The 20,420-nt window shown below is 45.7% G+C and overlaps 1 protein-coding gene across 1 annotated transcript in view; it reads right to left on the bottom strand.

The window, feature by feature from the left end:
- DNHD1 (dynein heavy chain domain 1) overlaps positions 1 to 20,420 on the bottom strand; it is a 71,320-nt gene that overhangs the window by 25,785 nt on the left and 25,115 nt on the right. Inside the window, exons 13-24 of the mRNA XM_054580622.1 lie at positions 18,059 to 18,216; positions 17,070 to 17,562; positions 14,530 to 14,657; positions 14,232 to 14,430; positions 13,786 to 13,877; positions 13,023 to 13,230; positions 11,545 to 11,670; positions 11,122 to 11,219; positions 8,125 to 11,011; positions 7,754 to 7,931; positions 7,392 to 7,584; positions 6,867 to 7,155 (exon numbers count right to left, since the gene is read on the bottom strand). Coding sequence (XP_054436597.1) covers positions 6,867 to 7,155; positions 7,392 to 7,584; positions 7,754 to 7,931; positions 8,125 to 11,011; positions 11,122 to 11,219; positions 11,545 to 11,670; positions 13,023 to 13,230; positions 13,786 to 13,877; positions 14,232 to 14,430; positions 14,530 to 14,657; positions 17,070 to 17,562; positions 18,059 to 18,216 — 5,049 coding nt within the window. The remainder of the gene's footprint in view (positions 1 to 6,866; positions 7,156 to 7,391; positions 7,585 to 7,753; positions 7,932 to 8,124; positions 11,012 to 11,121; positions 11,220 to 11,544; positions 11,671 to 13,022; positions 13,231 to 13,785; positions 13,878 to 14,231; positions 14,431 to 14,529; positions 14,658 to 17,069; positions 17,563 to 18,058; positions 18,217 to 20,420) is intronic.

Raw genomic sequence — 20,420 nt, 5'->3', positions numbered from 1 at the left:
GAATTTCCATCTTAGAACTGTTTTTACTGCATCCCATAAATTTTGAAAAGTTGTGTTTTCATTTTCATTTGTTTCAATGTAGTTTTTAATATATTGTTTGATTTCCTCTTTGATCCATTTGTTGTTTAGTAGAATGTTGTTTGGTCTCCATATATTTGTGATTTATCTAGTGGTCTTTGTGTAGTTGATTTCTAGTTTTATGCCTTTGCAGTCAGAAAAGATGCTTAATATGATTTCATTCTTCTTGAATTTTTTGAGGCTTCGTGGTCTTGTATGTGATCCATCCTGGAGAATATTCCATGTGCACTTGAAAAAAAATGTGTATTCTATAGTTTTTGGATGAAACATTGTATAATCTTGTAGGTTGATCTCATGTAATGTGACATTTAAGGCCATAATTTCTTTATTAATTTTCTGCCTGGGTGATCTATCCCTTGATGTGAATGGGGTATTAAAATCCCCTATTATTATAGTAATATTGAGGATTTCTTCCTTTATGTCCATTAACAATTGTTTTATATATTTAGGTGCTACTATGTTGGGTGCATAGATGCTTATGATTATTTTATCTTCTTCTGAGACTGACCCTTTTATAATTATGTAATGTCCTTGTCTTTTTTTTTTTTTTACATTTTTGGTTTAAAGTCTATTTTGTCTGATATAAGAATTGCTATTCCAGCTTCTTTTTATTTCTATTTGCATAGAATATCTTTTTTAGTCCCTTCACTTTCATTCTGTATGTATTTTTAGATTTGAAGTGAGTCTCTCCTAAGCAGGATATAGGTGGGACATGTTTTTTAATCTATTTAGCCACCCTGTATCTTTTTATTGGAACATTTAATTCATTTACATTTAAAGTAATTATTGATAAGTATGTACTTATTGCCATTTTGTTAATTGTTCTTAGGTTGTTTTTAAAATTGTCCTCTGTTCCTCTTCTTTATTCTTTGTATATAGTTTTCAGGGTTGTTTGTGATTACCATGAGGTTTATGTATATCATTCTTTATCTATAGCTGTCTATTTTAAGCTGATAGGCATTTAAGTTTGAGTATATTATATAAGGACTACATTTTTATTTCCCCCTTCATGCTTTATGTTACTGATGTCATATTTAGATCTTTTTGCCTTATGTATCTCTTAATTACTTATGGTCGATTGAGTTGCTTGATACTTTATTCCTTCACTCTTCGTAGTAGTTTTTTAAATGTCTGATTTGTTGTATTTATTGAATTTTTTGTTTCACCTGTGAGGTTTTTCCTTTGTTCATAATTTCTTATTCCTCATCATTCCCTTTTCTTTTCCATTTAAATAAGACCTTTAACATTTCTTATAAAGCTGGTTTAATGCTGATGAAGTTCTTTAGTGTTTGCTTCCCTGGGAAACTATTTCTCCTTCAGTTCTGAATGATAACCTTGCTGAGTAGATTATTCTAGATTGTAAGTTCCCATCTTTCAGGACTTTAAGGATGCCCTGCCACTCTCTTCTAGCCTGTAAAGTTACTGATAGTTTTATAGGGTTTTCTTTGTATGTAACTCATTTTTCTCTTGCGCTCTTCAAGGCTGATTCTTTAACTTTTGCCATTTTAACTACCATATGTCTTGACGTGCATCTCTTTGGGTTCATTGTGGTTGGAATTTCCTGTGCTTCCTGGACCTGGATGTTTGTTTCCTTTCCCAGGTTAGGAAAGTTTTCAGCTATTATTTCTCTGAATAAAATGTCTGTTCTTTTCTCTCTTTCTTCCCTATAATGTTAATATGTGAGTCCTTGATGCTATTATAGAGGTCCCTTAAACTATCCTCATTTTTTTAAAAATATTTTCTTCCTGCTATTTTGATTGGTTGATTTCCAGTAGTCTGTTTCCAGGCCGCTGACCAGTTCTTCTGTGTTAGCTAATCTGATGTCGATTCCTTCTAATATATTTTTCATTTTAGTTATTGTATCCTTTGCTTAATTGTATTTTTTTCTATTGCCATTTATCCCCCTTATATCTCCCCCCCCCCCATCACCACACTGTTGCCCACATTAGTTACTGTATTCTTAAGGTCTGCTTGGTTCCTCCTTGTACTTCCTGTTCATTGAAGTTCGCCCTAATTTCCTCTATTCCACTCTCAAATTTTATGAGCATCATAAAGCCCTTATGACTGTTTCTTTGAATTTTTTATTAGACAAATTACTTGATTCCACTTCCTAAGGGTTTTGTGGGGATTTTTCTTGTTCCTTCATTTGAGAGATATTCTTCTGTCTTTTCATTTTATTTGACTTTCTATATTTGTTTATATAAATTAGACAAAATAGCTGTCGCTTCCTGTCTTGGGAAATTGGCCTTACATGGAAGCAGGCTCTGTGTAGGCTGTGTGTGGAGTGGTTTTGGCAGGCTGATTGGAGCTGAGTGGATCACTGGACTATCGAGCTAGAACAGCTCTGGTTGGGGAGGCCAGATATGTGTCCTAATACCCTGCTTGCACCCTTTGTTCATGCTGAAATAGACTCAGGCAATGTGTCTGGGAACACACAGCAGCGACCTTGCAGGCAGGTCAGAGCACCTGGATAAAGCCCCTGCCCACCCTGTGGAGGTGGAGGGAAACGTAAATAATGGCACTCACAAGCCTCTCCAAGCCCAGAGAATTCCTGCAGTCTCCAGGAACCTCCCATGGCTCCCCAGTCTTCTCTATATAGTCTCTGTTTTGTTTGTTGTAATCTTGTAGGCTGTATGTGCCAAGTAGTTTTGGAAAGCCCCTTGGAGCTGAGCAGGGTCTTATGGTATATGGGGCACTAGGACCTGCTGGCCAGGAGCAGCTCTCAGAAGGCAGACCAAATGGCTACTGGTGATGCCCTATAGTTTCTGATTGTTCCTTTTGTTCAAAAGCAAGAGTCTCCAGGCAAGGAAGCTATGAACACACTTGGTTATTTTGCAGCGTGGGCCAAAGCACCTGAACAGAGTTCCTGCAAGCTCTATCAAAGTGGGTGAGGGGTCATAAACAGGCAATGGTGCTCACTGGCTCCTCTGGCCCCCGAGAGTTCCTGCAACTCCTGGAGGGCTCCCTTGTCTTTCTAGCCTTCTCTGTTCAGTTTCTTTCTCTTGTTTGTTGTCAGAAGCTGTTCATTCAGTGCTGTGATGTAGGAATAATTTCTACCTGTACACATGACTATTTGATTTTGTTTATGGGAATGGGCAAATGCTGCCACCATCTTTGACCACCTTCAACCATTTACATTTAATATAATTACTATTATGGTTGACTTAAGGTCTGTGAGTTTGTTATTTGTCTCTTCTATTTGTATTCTTTGTTGCTTATTTCCTGCTTCCTTTTATATAACTTTAATGTTTTTAGTGTCCTATTTCATTTATTGACTTTTTAGCTATACTTTTTGTTATTATTATTAGTGCTTTTTCTAGGGCTAACAATATGCCTCCTTAACTTACCAATACTTAGAAGTAACATTGTACCACTTCACAGTTCATACCTGATGTTTCCCACTTCCTAGTTTACATTTCAGTTCCACAAATGTAAGAATCTTACATGATATGATTGATTTTACTCACTCCCCAACCCTACCCTTGTACTGTTCCAATTTCTTTTTTACTTCTATACATTACAAATGCTATCTGACAATGTTATTATTTTTGTTTTAAACTATTGGCTGTCTTTTAAGGAAATTAAGAGATTAAAAAGATAGTTATTTGTATATACCCACATATTTACCATTTCTGATGTTCTTCATTATTTTCCATAGATCTGAGTTTCCATGTATTATTTCCCTTCTGTCTAAATAACATCTTTTAGCATTCCTTGCAGTGCAGTTCTAGCAGCAATGAGTTTCTCACCTTTCACGTATCTGAATTAGCTTTATTTCATCCTCATTTATGAAGGGTATTTTTAGTGGATAGAGAATCCTAAGATGACTGAGGTTTTTTTTTCCTAGTAGCACCTTAAAGGTGTTCCATGATCCTCTGGAAGGGTGTCCAACCTTTTGGCATCTCTGGGCCACACTGGAAGAAGAAGAGTTGTCTTGTGCCACACGTTAAATACAGAAACACTAACGAAAGCTGATGAGCAAAAAAAAGTCCTTGCATACTTTACAATTTTGTGTTGGGCCGCATGCAAAGCCATACTGGGCCGCAGGCTGGACACCCCTTATTCTGATGAGAAATTAATCATCATTCTTAATGTTGTTCATCTGTATAAAATGTGTCTTATCTTTTCTCTGACCATTTTTATAGTTTTTTTCTTTCTTTGATTTTTCAGCAGTTTCACTGTGATGTGCCTAGGGGTGGGTGGGTGGGTGCGTGTGTGTGTTTAGCTTAGGTATAACCAAGCTTTCTATATCTGAAAGTCAATATTTTCTAAAAGGTTTTGGGAAAATTTTGGTCTTTATTTCCTTAAAGATTTTTTCTGTCCTATTCTCACTCTTTTCCTTCTGGAACTCCAATTATATATGTGTTAGACTGACGCTTTATACATATTCAATGTTTCTGATCTTCAGGGTTTATTAACTCTTTCTTTGCCATCTCCAATGTGCTATTAGGCCATCCAGTGAATTTTTCTTATTTTTCTTTTCAGTTATTGTATTTTCCAGTACTAAAATCCCCATTTAGTTATTTTTAGTAGTTTCCATTTCTTTTCTGAGACCTATGTGTTCACTCATTAAGATCATAGCTTCTGTTAAGTGCTTATCACCTTTTATAATCGCTTCTGTAAAGAATTTTCCTGCTAAATTCAACTTCATCTCAGGGTCAGTTTTTAATGACTGTTTTCTCTTGACAGTGGGGCAGTTTTTTGTTTTGTTGTATGGCTATTAATTTTTTATTTTATTCTTTTTTCTCAGTTTTGGTGGCTGTCACCCAAGGACACCGTTTACACTGCCAACTGTAATATACTTCCCTCCACAATGTTTTAAACCTCCCCATTGAAATTTCTTCTCAGGCCCCAGCCAGTGTGGCTAAGTTCATTGGAGCATCGTCCCATACCCCAAAAAGGTTGTAGGTTTGATCCCCAGTCAGGTTGCAGGTTTGATCCCTGGGTAGGGTGTATATGGGAGGCAACTAATTGATCTTTCTCTCTGACATCAATCAATGGTCCTCTCTCTCTGTCTCTCTCTCTCCCTCCCCCCTACCTCCCTATTCTGAGGATTAAAAAAAAAAAAGAAAGAAATCTCTTCTCAGCTGCCATTGACAGATTTGAATTTACCCTTTCTGTTATCCTGAAGTTAACATCCTGAAGTTTGTGCAAATTCACTGAGAAGGTCAAATAATATATTTGGAGAAAATTACAGGTCTTGATGCTAAACAGACTTTAATTTCAATCTTAATTCTGACACTTACTGACTAGAGTGTCTTGGGCAAATTATAAAATCTGTTTCTTCATCTTTAAAATATTCATAACAAATATCCATCTTAATGGGCTTTTATGAACACTAAAGATGATATAGATAAAGTACGTAGGACATAGTATGCAATAAATTGTACCTATTATTATTAATTACCTATATACCACTTGGTTCAAGTTTTCTACATTCCATATGGGACACTGGTCTAACTAGATAATCCATCTACTGCTTTAACCCATTTGTTTTCTTGACTTTACCATTCTGTACCTATTTTGGGGGGTGGGGGAAGGGAGGAAGATAGAGAGAGAGAGAAACATCAATGGTTGCCTCTCATACATGCTCCAGCCAGGGACCTGGCCTACAACCCAGGATGTGCCCTGACCAGGAACTGAATTTACAACCTTTTGCTTTGCAGGATGACATCTAATTGACAACACACTGGCCAGGGCTGTACCTATCCTTCATTTCTGCCCATCCCCTGGCCATATTCTAAGCCTGTCACCGTCTAGGAATATACCACTTTAGAAACTTAAAATTTTAAACTTCCGAATATTTCAAATTTTCATCACAATTTCTCCCCTTTCCTTTCTTATCTTTTATTCTACAAACTCTAAGTACTTACTTCCTGTTGGATCTATCAAAATGAATGGGACAAACTTCTGTTCTCTTGAAGCTCAGACTATGGTAGAAGGGACTTATAAGTAAATATATAATTATTTATTATTTATTATGGTTGTCACAGGTTTTTATACAGAGCACAGGATGAATATCTAACATAGCCTGGAGGCTCAGGATTCCTGGAGATAATTGCCTGAGATTATTTGTAAAAAAAAAAAAAAACAATTAGGGCTTAGACAGATAAATAGAGGACAGAAGACAGAGAGGACAGCAATCCCAGAGGCTAGAGGCAGCCTGATTTATTGCATGCCTGTGCCTAATTGAGCCCAGGTAGAGCACAGAATGTACGAGGCTAGAGAAAAAAGCCGTATCACAAGGAACTTTGCAAGAGAATTTGCCAAAATTCCAGGTAACGAAGTTTTGAACCCAGGGAAGATGGAATAGAAATAAGAAATGGAAATATGTGAGAGATATTTAGAAGGCAAAATTGAGAGACACGTTTGTGAGGGAGTTGTCAACAACACTCCTGGCTTAAGTAACTGGATGGGTGGTAGTACCAGTTACTAAGAGGACACATAGAAGCAGGTTTTGGGAGAAGATCATGAATTCGGGGTTAGATCTAAGGTGCAATGAGACAACAACGTAGTAATATGCAGTAAATAGTTGAAAAATTGGTCTGTTGCTTAGAACAGAAGCCTGGTTTGGAAATAAAGATTTAGCTGTCAAAGCATAGAGATGGTGGAAGAGGCCACAAGAAAAGTAAGATTGCGTCAGGGCGGATATGTAGAATGAGAAGGTATTAAGAATACAACACAGGCTTGGTCTGTAGGTGTATATCTGAGTCAGTGAATATTGCTAGGAATTTTATAGTCTCAAAAGATGACAATGACTCCTTCCTTCCCTCCTCCCAGCTCCTCACCAGAAGCAGCCATGTGCAGATCCTCCAGCAAGAAGAGGAAGGAACCTTTAGAATTCAGGTGCCGCCCAGGCCACAGGTTGGCTTGTGCTTGGCTCTGGTCCCCTTGGCTCAGTAGAAGGCGAAGATGAGTGGTACCGAAGGCAGGGTGGATGGGGGCGTGTGTGTAAGGGTGATGGGGTTCCACTAGCACCTCCACAAAGGCTGACTTCCCTGTTGCTGCCTCTCCAGCCAGCAGTACTGGGTGTCCCTTCGACAGAAGCAGGTCCACCACATAAAAGAGTCGTTCGGTCTGCGGGACAGAAGCAGGGCTTACTGTGGCAGCCCCAGGTTAGGTCAGTAATCTAAAGTTAAGGTCTAGGGATCTTTTATTAAAGCTGTACTTGCAGAACACTTCATGGATTTTTGTGAATGTGAAAACAAACCGAAAAAACAGGAGCAGGTGTGCCTCGGCCCGACCTAGAGAGTGGACTGTCCCAGGATATCCCCTTGAGCCCCAGCCCCAGCTACTGCATACTGTCCTCACACCTGGGGAGATGGAATGAAGGTGCCCAGAGATCCCTTGATGCGGCTGCCCAGGTATTGGCCAGTGAAGGGGACCAGTGTCCCATCTTCTGGGCATACATGTAGATCAAACACCAAGGCGGAAGGCGGTGGCTTGGGATAGTTGGAAAGGCCACTAATAGAATCCCTCAGGAAGGTATCAAAGAGTGGCCACAGCCTGCTCAAATGGACATATAGGCAAACGTGTCAGACAGTTACAACATTTCCATTTGTGACACACTCACACACTCCCCACCCCTGACAGTTATGTCACCGGGGTTTGACTCCCACAGACCAGTCCACCTCTCAGCCCTCTGCATTCTCCATCCTCCCAGCCCTGCAGATACCTGGAGGGAAGGTGGGCTCCAAAGGCCCAGATCAAGGCAAAAAGAAAGCTGCTGACAACCACCAAGTGCTCCCTGTGCTTAACAGGTACATCATCGCTGTCAACCTGGGACTGGTTCAGAAAGCTGCTTTTTGAGGACTTGAAGCTTTGGGCTACAGGATCACTATAGCTGAGGTCTTCTGTAAAGGTTACCATGCCAGAATAGGAGCCCCAGTAAGAAGTGGGGGCAAGGAGGCGGCTTGGCTCTATTCTCACTTTCAGTACTCAAGCCCAAGTCCACCAAAGAACCAATGCCCCAGACTCCAGCCATATGCCAACTATCCTCAAGGCCCCATAGATCTCAAGCCAGCCCTGTCTTTCCCTTCCCTTCACCTGGTTTATGTGTCTCCTTCTTATCTGTGAGTAGGTAGGAATCAAGCAGGCAATGCAAGAGGCGAGCCAAGCTGGTGATTTCAGCCACGCCTGGGCAAACAGCCTTCTGCCCATGTGTCTGCAGCAGGGAGCTGGCACTCTGGTGGGTGAGGAATTGGAACATTGCAGGCACCAGCACTTCAGCCAGGTGGTTGAGCTCAGCGACCGTCTGGGGTTGCAGGTAGTACTCATGGGGCAGGGCTGCCATCAGGACGCTAAGCATCCCCTGCCAAGTCTGCGCCCCATCGCACCAGACTAGGGCACAACGGCCCACCACTGTGGGGGACATTCCAGTTGCATCTCCCACCTCCATCAAGAGATAAGTACCTGGGGGTCGTTCTATCTGCTGACCATTGGGGAGGATGAGCTGGGGGGGGTCACTCAAGAGGCAAGTGACAGAGTCCAGCCAAGTGCCACTGGAGGATGCCCCATCACATACTATCCAGTGCTGGATCCCCACTGATTCCTGCGCTTTGCTCTTCGGATCCACAATCTTACCCTGACTGGCTGCATGAAGCAGCCTGGGGAAGATGCCTGGATGCCAGCAGGGGCCCTCTAGCCATCCCAGGAACTCCTGGGGGCTGAGGACGCTGGGATACAGGTGTGTAACTTCCACAGGCAGACAGCTGTGTGTTGAGGTGTCCTCCGTGGCTGCCAGCTTATTCTGGATCTTAAATAAGCTGTGCCAGCAAGTGGTCTTGCCACTACCTGCAGGGCCCAGGAGCAAAACGCCCGAGGCCCGGGCCAGGGCCTGGCTCAGCTGCTCCAGGGACCCCAAAATATTAGGGCTGGGATGCAGGCCTGCCTGCTGCAATTCTTCTACCAGCAGTGGCTCCCTCAGCCTGTGGGTCACAGGCTCCGCCAGCACTCGTCTGGCACTGGGGAAGATCCCACAGAGCAGCTCTTGGAGGTGGTAAAGGCGGACCCTATCGAGGGTGTTGAACAGTGGTGAGCGAAGCAGGGCACGCACTAGGGCGATCTCCTCGACGGCAGCTAGGCTGTGGCGCTGCTGGGAGTTGGGCTCCTCCTTGGTCACATTTAGAGACTGTATCATGTCTGTGAGGACCTGCTTGAGCAGTGGCAAACGGCAGGGCAGGGGCCTAGACACCAGCTCACTCTCTAGGGAGAAGAATTTGGATAGGCGGGTAGCAATGCGGGAGGCATCCTGCATCCCTGCACCCAGCAGAGTCAGCTCTGCCACTTGCTGCAGGTTAGGCAGTGTCAGCGCCACAGGCCGCAGGAGCAGGTGCAGGTTGGCGGGCACAGCAGGGCTCAGGGAAGGCAGCGTCAGGAGACAGCCATAGCCAAGGCGCATATGTACATCGTGTTTCTCGAAGAAGCCACTGCCAAGGAGCTGGGGCTCGGTTGGGTCAATGGTGCTGGTGCTTCGGGAAGCCTGCTGGTACAGAGGAGCATAGAGGTTGTGCAGTTCAGCCAGGCGCTGGCCCAGGGCAGACAGCAAGCCATGGGGCAGGTGCTGAGCTGCCTCCAACAGCAGCCAGGCACCAGCCTGCAGGGCTCCATTCAGGTAGTTGCTCAGACTTTGGGCCTCTATCTGAGGCAAGCAGGGCATCATCACCAGCTGGCGCCCCAGGGCCTGTGCCAGGCTCTTCACCATGGCTGCCTTGCCTATTCCCTCAGGGCCCAGTAGGGTCCCACAGGCGACCTCATCCAGGGCCAGTAACAACGCCAGGGCTGGCCGCTCAGGCAGCATGCTGGGTAGAGATCCCAGTCTGGGACCCAGGTACTCATAATTGTATAGGAAGGACCGGCCCAGCACATCTATCCAGCATGCAGCTGGCGACAGAGAAGTCTCAGTAGATGCAACAGTCTTGAGACTCTGCAGAGGGCTTTGAGGGATGATGTGTGGTGAGCCCAGGTGGTACTTGAGTTGGCGGGCCCAGTGGAAGTCTGTCAGATCACTGACCTTCTGCTCCTTCAGCACCTGTGCAATATCCCGGTGCATCACTGCCATGACCAGTAGGGCACAGAACAGGCTGGTCTGGCGGACAGAGGGAAGGGGCTGCCCATCGTGGGAGGCCCTTTGGGCCTGTACAAAATGCACCAGTACCTCCAGCTTACAAACATGTGCGGGGACCAGGGCCAGGGTCCTCCCCTCAAGCAGAGCCTCCTCCATCTCCGCCCGCCATACCACCTCCTCTGCCACCAGCACACACTGCCATGGGAAGGCCTCAACTAAATCCAGCCAGTGGTGGACATACTGTTCCAGGGGCAGCTGGCTTTGCTTGGGCAGCTCCTTGAAGGCCTTGTCTAGGGATGGGGCCAGAGCCAGACGGGCAGCCACACAGCCCTGCAGCATGTGCACCAGTGCCAAACGCAGACCCTTCTCCAGAGAGGCGAGCCACTTGGGGAGATCTGGATGCAGAGGAAGGGGCTGCTGAAGTTTTACCTCCTCCCCACCTGTCCCTAGCACTGCAAGTGCCTCCACCTGAGTTTGTATGCCTGGCCTCGACTCCGGGGCATCCATGTTATCATCAGCTGAGCTGGACTTGAAGCTCATTGCGAGCACATGGGGAAAACAGCGTCGCACCCATATTTGGGCCTCACATGGCTCCAGTGGGGCAACCAGTAGGGCCACCAGCTCACTGTCACTGAGGAAGAAGAGGCGGGGGAAGTGAGCAGAGAGCCCATAGAGCACGCCCTTCAGAGCCACAATGATGCTCTCCAGCTCCACTGAGCCAGCTTGAAGCAGTTGTTGCAGCTGCTGGCCTTGGAAGGAAGGACTCCGCTTGGCACTAGGCACTATAAGTGACAGAATCAGGGGGTCGGCTACAGAGATCTTCATCAGGGTGCGATACTGATCATCCATAGCATTGAAACGGGAATTCTGTGGTGAAGGAGAGGGTGAAAGTGAGGTGGATGTGAAGGCAGCTCCTCTTCAACTGCATGCCATTACTCAGTAGTCTTTGTCCCCCCTGCCTCACCCCCATTTCCTACCAGGTCAGAACTGGGGAACTGGATCTTCATCTCATGCAGAACTTTATTCAGGAAAATCCACTTTTGCTGGAAAGTCACCCACACCTCCAGCACATCACCTGTGTGAACAGCAAGAACACTGGAGGGAGAGATACTAGGGTTCTAGCTTGTGCAAGGGGGTCCAGCCTGACCCCGACCTCTCAGGTTGCCCCACCCCAAAATATTCTGCTCAGCAGGACCTAGAACACAGGAACCTTGCTTGGAGGATAGAAAAACTTTCACTGTGAATAAAGACCTGGTCACCTGGGCCCAAGAAATAGCCCTGAAGGAGATCCTCTCTCTCTTTCAGAACTTCCCCACCCAATACCCACCTCTTACCCCCATCCCTCCAGGCCACCCTACTTCAGGTCCCATCCGTAAGCCCAGCTAGAGGCCTGTACTCACTCAGGCCATGCAAGATGGTCGCCCACTCCAAAGCTATTTTGTGCAAGTCTCCCCACTTTTGGATGGCCAGGATCTTGAACAACACCTGAAGACTTTCCTGGATAGAATCCTGCAGGCTGTTGTAATCTAAGGAAGAGTGGGCTCCAGCTAAACTGAGCTGGCAGTCAGATAAGGCAAGGGCAGGGGTGCCTAATACGCCAAGTACAGTGAAACAGATCTGAAGCTGTTCTCTAGAAGCCCCAAACATTTTTTTTTTTTCACTAAGCCGTATGCTCACCAAGAGCCAGAATGTATTGGAGAACTTGTTTATGTGAGTTATAATTTCAATTACAGAATTTAATCTAATATTATGTTAACCACTGGAATGTGGGTAGGAAAAGAGTTATAGGTTCTATGGAAGTTATGGAAGGCTCCAGTAAAGGTGAGTTGATAAAAACATTAAAGTAGGTATAGGCCAGCCCATTTTTAAACATTGGGAAATTATAATAAAAATCTTAAAAAGTTGTGGACTTAGGTAACTTCACAAATGTTTTCATGTCACTGCTCAACTTCACAGAAACTGAAGTTGGAAATAATAGACAATCACTAATGCAAGAAAGGATGTGAGAAATTCTATCAATCAACTGCAAATCGAAGAGAACTCTGTCCTAAGTTAAAAGATTATAAATAAAATGAACACTTACATGTTCTAAGCTAAAAACATCTTAAGCCATGTATGCATGATATTTTATGATTTTCTTATGTAACCAAATTTTTAAATTTGCCAGTTGGATTTCAGTTGTGCTGGGAAGAGAATTTCTCCTTTACTGGCAATTCCTTAACTATACCATGTTGAGTGCATGTCCTTCTCCCCTTGCATGCACTCAAGATGGTCCTCCTTCAAAAGTCAGCAAGAGGTCTCTCCCTAAGGAAAGGGAAGATTTCTCTGGCTCTCCCTGGTCCTTTGAAGCTGTCTCCTTTCTGAGATTCTGCTGCCCTCAGTTAGGTGCTCCACCGTGCACTTATCTCTAGTTTATTGTTTTTCTCTCACTGGAACAGGAGCTCCTAAAGGACAGGACTTCTATCTGTAAATCTCAGGGTCTCCTGTGCTTAGCTGAGAGGAGGCAGGTGAGTTTAATGAGGGAACAGAAAAGGAATGAATGAGGGAGGCAAAAGATCAGACATCAGGGTAAAATCTAGAGGACAGAGCATGGAAAAGTAGAGAGACATGACCATGAAGAATTTCTTAATATACCCAGAAAGGGAAGGACTTTTGGTAAAGAGGCCAGGTATTGGGTGAGAGTGAGGGGGCGGGGACTCCCAAGATTAAGGCTGTATGGGAGCTATGGGAAAGACATTGTCTCAGAACAGAATGATGCCTCAGGCTGTCCAGCAAGGACCTGGCTAGAGAAGCCATATCTGGCAGGGCTTGGTGGATGTGCCAGATGAACATGGTCCCCTGCAAGGGATTTTCACTGGGCCACAAGGGCTAGTCTTACCTGAAAGGATGAAGGTGCCGATATCCTTGGCCACTACATCCCTGTGGGGGCTGCGGAGCATTTGCCTCTTAGAGCGCTCCAAGGCCGGGGGCTCGTAGGGCACATGCAGGATGAAGTTGAGCAGTCGCAGCTGGCGCACTTCCCAGACCCGCTGTAGCTGCTGCAGGGTCTCTTGGGCATGAATTTGTTCATTTTCATTCCGCCAGATCTGGAATAGCAGGGTCTCAGGAACCAGGGTTGGGCAATGGCTCAGGAGATAACATTGGAGCTGAGAGACTCAAGGGCCAGGAATCAGGGGAGTAGAGAAGCAGAGAATGGGACCTTCAGGCTTCGAAGACAGGCCATCAGCAGCATACTTTGATCAGCTGCTCTGAAACCCACTGTTTTGCAAGGCTCCAGCTGAGCAGACAATACCTTAATCAGCTCATGCTCTTTTGGGGCAGGGTAAGTGTTGGGGGACACCTGCCATCCTGTGTGCCCACAACTTCGCAGCTGCCACCCACTTCCTTGCCCTGGTCGGGGCTGCCCCCAACGAGGGGAAGGAAGTGGGCAGGTGCATACTCTCAGTCACAGAGAATCTGAAACCACCCATCAGATCCCCACATGTTCCAGGCAGACCAGCAACCTCAATCCTGCCCTCCACCCATCCACAAACCAATATCTACTACCCTCTTGTCTCAAGGGGCTGGTGAGCCTTAACTGCCTCTGTTAGAGCTTAGCAAACAGGACTGGGGACCACCTCCTTCCCTCCAGTGGGCCCCACCTGATTGATTCGATCTGCATACTCCAGCAGCGGACAAGTGAGCAGCTGGCCCAGTGTCAGGAGTTCTACGTTGAGACCGCCCAGCCCTAAGGCTGGAGGTAGGAGGGACAAGTCAGAGCAACACCGGTATATGGCAGATCTGAAACCTAGCCCAGCCCAGCCCAGCTCCCACATGGCACATCTCAGAGTACAATATAGAGCCAAGAACCCCAAACCTAAGGTCCAGAGCACAACGTAGAGCCCAGAGCTCAGACTCCAGACTAAGCCCCTCAGTTTAGCAGGGGGGATGCTCATGGTAGTGTGGGGGTTATGATATTTTGGGGGAGGCAGGGAGCATCCCAGGGAAGGAAGGTTTTTCCAACATGAGTGGCGGGGAACTGAGTTGGTGCATTGTTCTAACCCCTATGTCCTTCCTTCCCCTCCCCTCTGACTCTACTTAAATATACCTCGAAGGAGGGCTTGAAAGTTGAGGCTCTGCATCTGGAGGCTGCTCAGCTTGGTAAGCAAGGGCAGGTAGCTGCGGAAGTCCTCCAGGATGCGTATGGAGCACTGCAGAACTGGGCTGTGCAGCCCCAGAGTGGCACTCAACTGGGCTGTCTCTGCCAGCCAGCCATCTGTCTTCTCCTCGGCCATGGAAAGGCTGAACTATAGGGAGAAGGGCTCCTTGTCAGCTGGAGACTTCCCCACATTTCCCCACTGCAGACTCCATTTCCAGACAGGAGCTTCAAGGAAGGGTGTTAGCACCTTGGCAAAAGCCATGCACTTCCATTCACTGATGTTCTCAGAGATGACTCGATACAGGTGCCAGATGCTCTGCTGCTGCACAATAGGGAGGGTCCCGCAGACTGGCAAGGGTACAGGACTCTCATCCCCTGTGGAACAGAACTGGCTGAGGCCTGGGCTATGTGTGGGGCAGGGGCATGATGGGGAGTGGTCAGTCAAGAGCCCATAATGACAGAGGGGAGAGTTCCCAAAAATGCGGCAGAACAACAGAGGTTGGAACAATCCAAGGGACAGTTATTCCAAGGATAAGCTATCTGGGAAAATGCAATGGCAGTAAAAGGGAAGGGTTCCTCTTCCATTAGCCTCCATCTCATTCACTCCACTCAGGACACGGCAGACTCTGTACTATTGCTCAGATACACCAGGCACACTCCCTCCTGCTGAGTGTCTCTGGCCGGCAGTTCATCCTGGCACACTCTTCCCTCAGAGAACCATATGGCTCACTCCCTCACCAAATTCAAGCCCTTGCTCAAACCTCACCATCTTAATGAGGCCCCTGGAGCCTGCCCCTTTAAGATTGCCCATAAGAAAGACTAAGGCATTGCCCATAGCCTTTCTAATTATTAGTGTGGATAATAAATTCCTGTTTTTCCAATAGTTTACTTTGTACTTTGGTGCTCAGATTGTCCCAGGTTTGTCCAGTTGGTGTCCCTTCTGTGTCCTTGTGACACGCTCCCATCACTTGTTAAAAGAACTTAACATTTCCTTACTTTATGGCTTAAAAGATATTCCAGGCTCATCTTGTACCAACCCTGACACAGCCCTGCAGTCGTCTACTCTCCGAGGGGCCCGGGTTTCTTTCAATGGGAATGATATTAGAAACAAAGATCCGGGCACAATGTGGTTCCTTCCTGGTATGGACATATACTTATATGCATATACAGGTGCACATAAACAGGTACACACATATAACATGGGTATGTGTGTTTTACAAATGCAATGGAAATTATAGAGTAGTATCTAATGGAAAGCTTATAAGACAAGCTCACGATATGTCCCCAGAACTCAAAGAATAAAGAAATGAGTGATGATGAAAAAGATAAAAGAAATAGAGGAGAGTTCCAGAAAATCCAATCAACAAATAAGAATTCTAGAAGAAGACCAGAGCAAATAAAGGAACCATTATTAAATAATCAATAAACATGTTACCTACAAAGGAAAAAGATTATCAGATTGATGTCAGACTTGTCCACAATGATACATGTCAGAAGGCAATGATGCAATATCTATGTTTGAAAAAAACTTCAGAACTCAATAGTTAACCAAGCTGTGATGTAAGGATATTAGGAATTCATTCTCAGTATAGGAACTTAGAAATTTTAACAACTCTAATTTCCTTCTTAGACAAAAAAAATTTATCCAAGTGAAGAATTTAAAAGATGAAAAGACATGGTATTTAAAAAAATTATAATACATAAACAAAAGCAGGAATTCTTATCAAAATGTTGTTAACATGGTTATAAAGCAAAGTAAATGCAAAAGTAATGAGTGAAAGGCACACAATGAAAAATAGAGAGTAGCATTAATAATCTGGATCAAAGACCCAAGATTATTTAAACAAAACCTGGGAGTTTGGTGAGGAGACAGGGATGGAAAAAGGAAAGTAAAAGCAATGCTGTGGGGTTTCCTGGGCTTAGTACCACAGGACCTGAGTTCACTACTCCGCTTTTTCACTAACACCTCCAAACTTAGCAGGACAGGTCAAGATCTGTGGTCTATGTCAGAGTATGGGACGAGGGTCTCCCGATACTTAGGCAGAGAAAAAGTCCCTTACATGAGGATGGTCCCAGCGGTCAACACCTCACATTTGGTCAAATGGCCCTGGAACTGGCGATGACCACGGGCAGACGTGGTAATGGCATAGTTGGCCAAGAAGCAACTCAGAAGGGATGTGTCTTCCAAAGGATGGACATGACTGATGGAAGTGACCGAGCCTAAGGGGAAAAAAGAACTTGAGCCCACAAAGTTCTTTACATGCAGAAGGGAACAAGCTTCATCACTGCACAGGATGGCTGAGGCCAATAGTTCTGTCCTGGTCTCCTGTGGACCAGTGAGGCCCAGGGCAGTGGCCTCTACACCACACTGGCTAGAAGCAGCTGCTATGGAGCATGAAGACCTGCGATTACGGAGGGCCTGCTTCCTGGTACAGGGCTGGGTGAATAGGGCTACGCAAAGACTAAGTACTACAGTAAGGACACCTTTACATTCTCCTGCACAGGCTTTTAGCCCTCTGACCCCTTCACATTCTAATGGAACATTCATCTGTTTGTCTCCCCTCCCAGACTGCGAGTTCCCTGCCTCCCCACTCTAAACACAGCACTATAACCAATGTATGAAGGTTTTGTCCTGCAATTTTCATATATAAAAGAGACTAATGAAGGTATGAGATTCCTGAAGCTTGCTTAGGGTCACACAGGACACAGGACTCTGAGTCTAAACCCTTATCTCAATTGGGAGGTCTATCACAGGGTAGGAGTGGAGGGGGTGGGGACCATCAGTACCAGTGAAGGTGGCATAAGCATGGTGCAGTTCACTGAGGTGGCTGGCTGTGTCCTGGTACTGACGCTCCATGGAGATGAGCTGGCTCTCTATGCTCTTCTGCTCTCGTGCAGGGTCCATGAAGGGGCCAGATAGGGCCTTGTCAATCAGGCCTTCGAGCTCTGCCAATGCTGCTGCCATCAGCTGCTGCAGCTTGGGCACGATGCTATGTTGCTTGCTGAGCAGGAACTCTGAGGCCTGGCTTCTCTCAAACTGAAATGCCTCCCACATATCCAGAAGCTGCAGGGCAAGCGGACGGCAGTCAAGTCCATGTGGTTGTGGGGGAGGGGGACCAGGAGGGATGGGCGGCTCCCTGAATTGCCTTCTCACCGAGATGTCCAGCGCCTCATTTTCAGCACTAAAAAGGCTGAAGTGGCTGCAGATGAGTTCATGGAGTGACCGTATGTATTCCATTCGCTCCTCCAGCTTGCTGTACTGCTCATTGGCCTCGTTCAACTGCAGGGGCCACAGCGTGAGACCAGCCCCTCCACAACAACTCTGTGCACTGCTTTGGGCCCATCCCTGAGGGGCATTCCCACCTCCTAGAGGACCCAGACTCCCACAGTGGCCTTTTAACCCACTGGCAGCAGGGCAATCTGCTATCACATCCCCATCTGACCCAGGTCACTCTGAAGATAGCACAGTTCCTCCCCCGCCAAATCATTACCCTGATGCCAGGGCAACAGATTCCTATCTGGCTGTCACACAGAGCAGCACTTTGTCTCTGAAAGCAGGACTCTGTCTGTCTCATCTGCCAGGGCCTCCCAACTGCCCTGAGGAAACTGAGCCAGGTGAACAAGGCGAGAATGCGCAAGGGCAGGTTACATATGTGGGCACAGTCTAAGAGCATGAAGCCCCACTGGGAGCTCAGCTGAGTCCTGAAGAGGGTGTGCTGAGCATTTGAGTAGGATGGGCCCTGGCTAGGCTGGAAGGAAGGAGTGGGAGAGCCCACCTTCTGGGAGCACCGGGCAATGGTGTGAATGTCTGAGTTGATGGTTTGGAAGACCTTGATGAAACCTGTGAGCTCTTTCATTAGCTGCTGGCTGCGGCTCCAGCACTCACTCTGTACCTGCACAAGAATGTCCTTCCTGATGCTCTCCAGCTTGGATTCTGAAGAAAGGAGAGGGTTAGCTGTCAAGGGGTGCACAAAAAAGCAGCGAAGCTGGGCAAGTGCCGTGGGTCCAGAGCGGGAGCGGGAAGGCGGCAGCAGACCATGGACTCATTCCCTCACTCACTGAACACTTACTGGGTACTCACTAGACACTTACTGGACCCCTGCCCAGTGTCTACTCAGCTGCTATACACTGAGGCCTGTGCTGGGCACTGGACAAGAGTGAGTGAGGGAGTGAGACAGAAAGGGTTTCCACCCTCAGAAGCTTACAATGTGGTGGCAGAGACAGATATATAAACATATAATCAAAAACCAGTGTGATGAGTGCCCAGGAATCCTCAACCAGGCTTAGTGAAAGGAGAGGAGGCTGGAAAAAGTCTTCTCAGAGAGGGGGAACCTGGAGCTGAAAGTGTTGAGTAGTTAATGCTGCAAAGGGCAAAGGCACACCACATAGATGTACAGCATGTGCAAAGGCATAGGGATGACATGTTCACAAACAGCAGAATGCCCTACCAGAGATAAAACTTTTCTATTTGGCAAGTCTTAAGGCTTCTGCTCTAGTAGAAGAGGTACCAAAAAGAGTATGTAATCTGCTCTTAATTTCTAAGGATTAAAGTACAGAGACATGGGGCTAATAGATAATCATGGAAGCTGCCTTTGGTGCTATGAACAACCCATTGTCTTCGAGGGCAGGAATAATACCAATATGGGACCTCATCAAATCTAAGATACTGCTGATTACAAGGGGCACCATTATTTTATAGACCACTAAAAACAAACCAAACTCTGACATGATACACCTCATAACTTCAGAGATATTAAAATAATGTACAGAAGAGCAAAACGCAATACAGAAATATGGTATAATGTATACCACAAAACAGAATATAGACTAATTACTTCATGCCAGGTACAATGTCAACCACTTTACCTGTACTAAACCATTTAATCTGCACAAAAACCCTTTGAGGTAGATACTATTATTGCCCCTATTTCACAGATAAGCAAAGTGAGATTCAGAGGAGTTGAGTAATTTTATCAGCATCACACAGCGGAAGAGCAAGGATTCAAACTTAGGCAACTTGGATCCACTTTGTTATATTTTATATTTTAAGGGGTGAAAAGTAATGAATTTATCCCCAATGAGCATCTCTTCCACTGGAGAGTGAGATCATGAGTTCCAGGGACACACAACTGAGATGTACTGGGTTATTGCTCTTTTGGAGTTTTGAAAGATGTAACCAAGAGGATTGGGTGCCAAGAACGAAGACTGAGAAAACCAAGAGAAAGGCAACCTATCGAGAGCCAATCAAGGCTGAACAGAACACAATGATGAGAACTTATCCTGTTTCAAACTATCCCTTGGCCCTATGACAGTAGCTAGGGTGCTGCTTTTGGATCAGAGCATCAGGCAGTGAAGGCAGCGAGGAGTTCAACAGTGACACTGTGTGGTATAAAGGAGCAACAGATTGATACAGAAGCATGGTTTTTTCTTTCTTTTTTTAAAAGATTTTATTTATTTATCTTTAGACTGAGGGGAAGGGAGGGAGAAAAATATCAATGTGTGGATGCCTCCTGCACCCCCAACTGGGAACTTGGCCTGCAACCCAGGCATGTGCCCTGACTGGGAATTCGAACCAGTGACCCTTTGGTTCACAGGCTGGCACTCAATCCACTGAGCCACACCAGCCAGGGCAGGTCCTTAAGGTTCAAGTTGGAAATGGATGGGAAAACAGATTTGAGAGCTATTTAGGAGACAGAAGAATCAAAATGATTTGGCAACAGGTTGGATGTGGTGGAGTTAGGGAGAGTAAAGTATGAAGGATGAAGTCAAGTTTCTGATGAGAACAACTTACCAGATTGAGTAATTTTATCATTCACTATTCAAAGGAGCCCAGTTAAAAGAAGAAGAGAGTATGAGGATAAGAAGATAAAGTTAGATCAGCAAGAAGGATAAGAGCAGACAGAAAGGGATAAGGTGACATGAAAAAATTAAGCATCTACTGCATGCCGTACTCAATGCTGGGAGTATTGCAAATAACATTTCATTTAATCCTTATTGCCATACTCTGTGAATGACTTCATTATTTTGTCCATGTTACAAATAACACTGAAGCTCAGTGATCTGAGGTCACACAAACCAGTGAAAAACAGAGCCAGGATTCTGAACCTGGTGCTTCCCCATTCATCTGCCCTTTTTGAA

Source organism: Pteronotus mesoamericanus, unplaced genomic scaffold (assembly GCF_021234165.1).
Source record: "Pteronotus mesoamericanus isolate MK-2021 breed Mesoamerican mustached bat unplaced genomic scaffold, CSHL_Meso_final contig_591, whole genome shotgun sequence".
NCBI lineage: Eukaryota > Metazoa > Chordata > Mammalia > Chiroptera > Mormoopidae > Pteronotus > Pteronotus mesoamericanus.
This window is presented reverse-complemented; position numbering and strand designations above follow the sequence as displayed.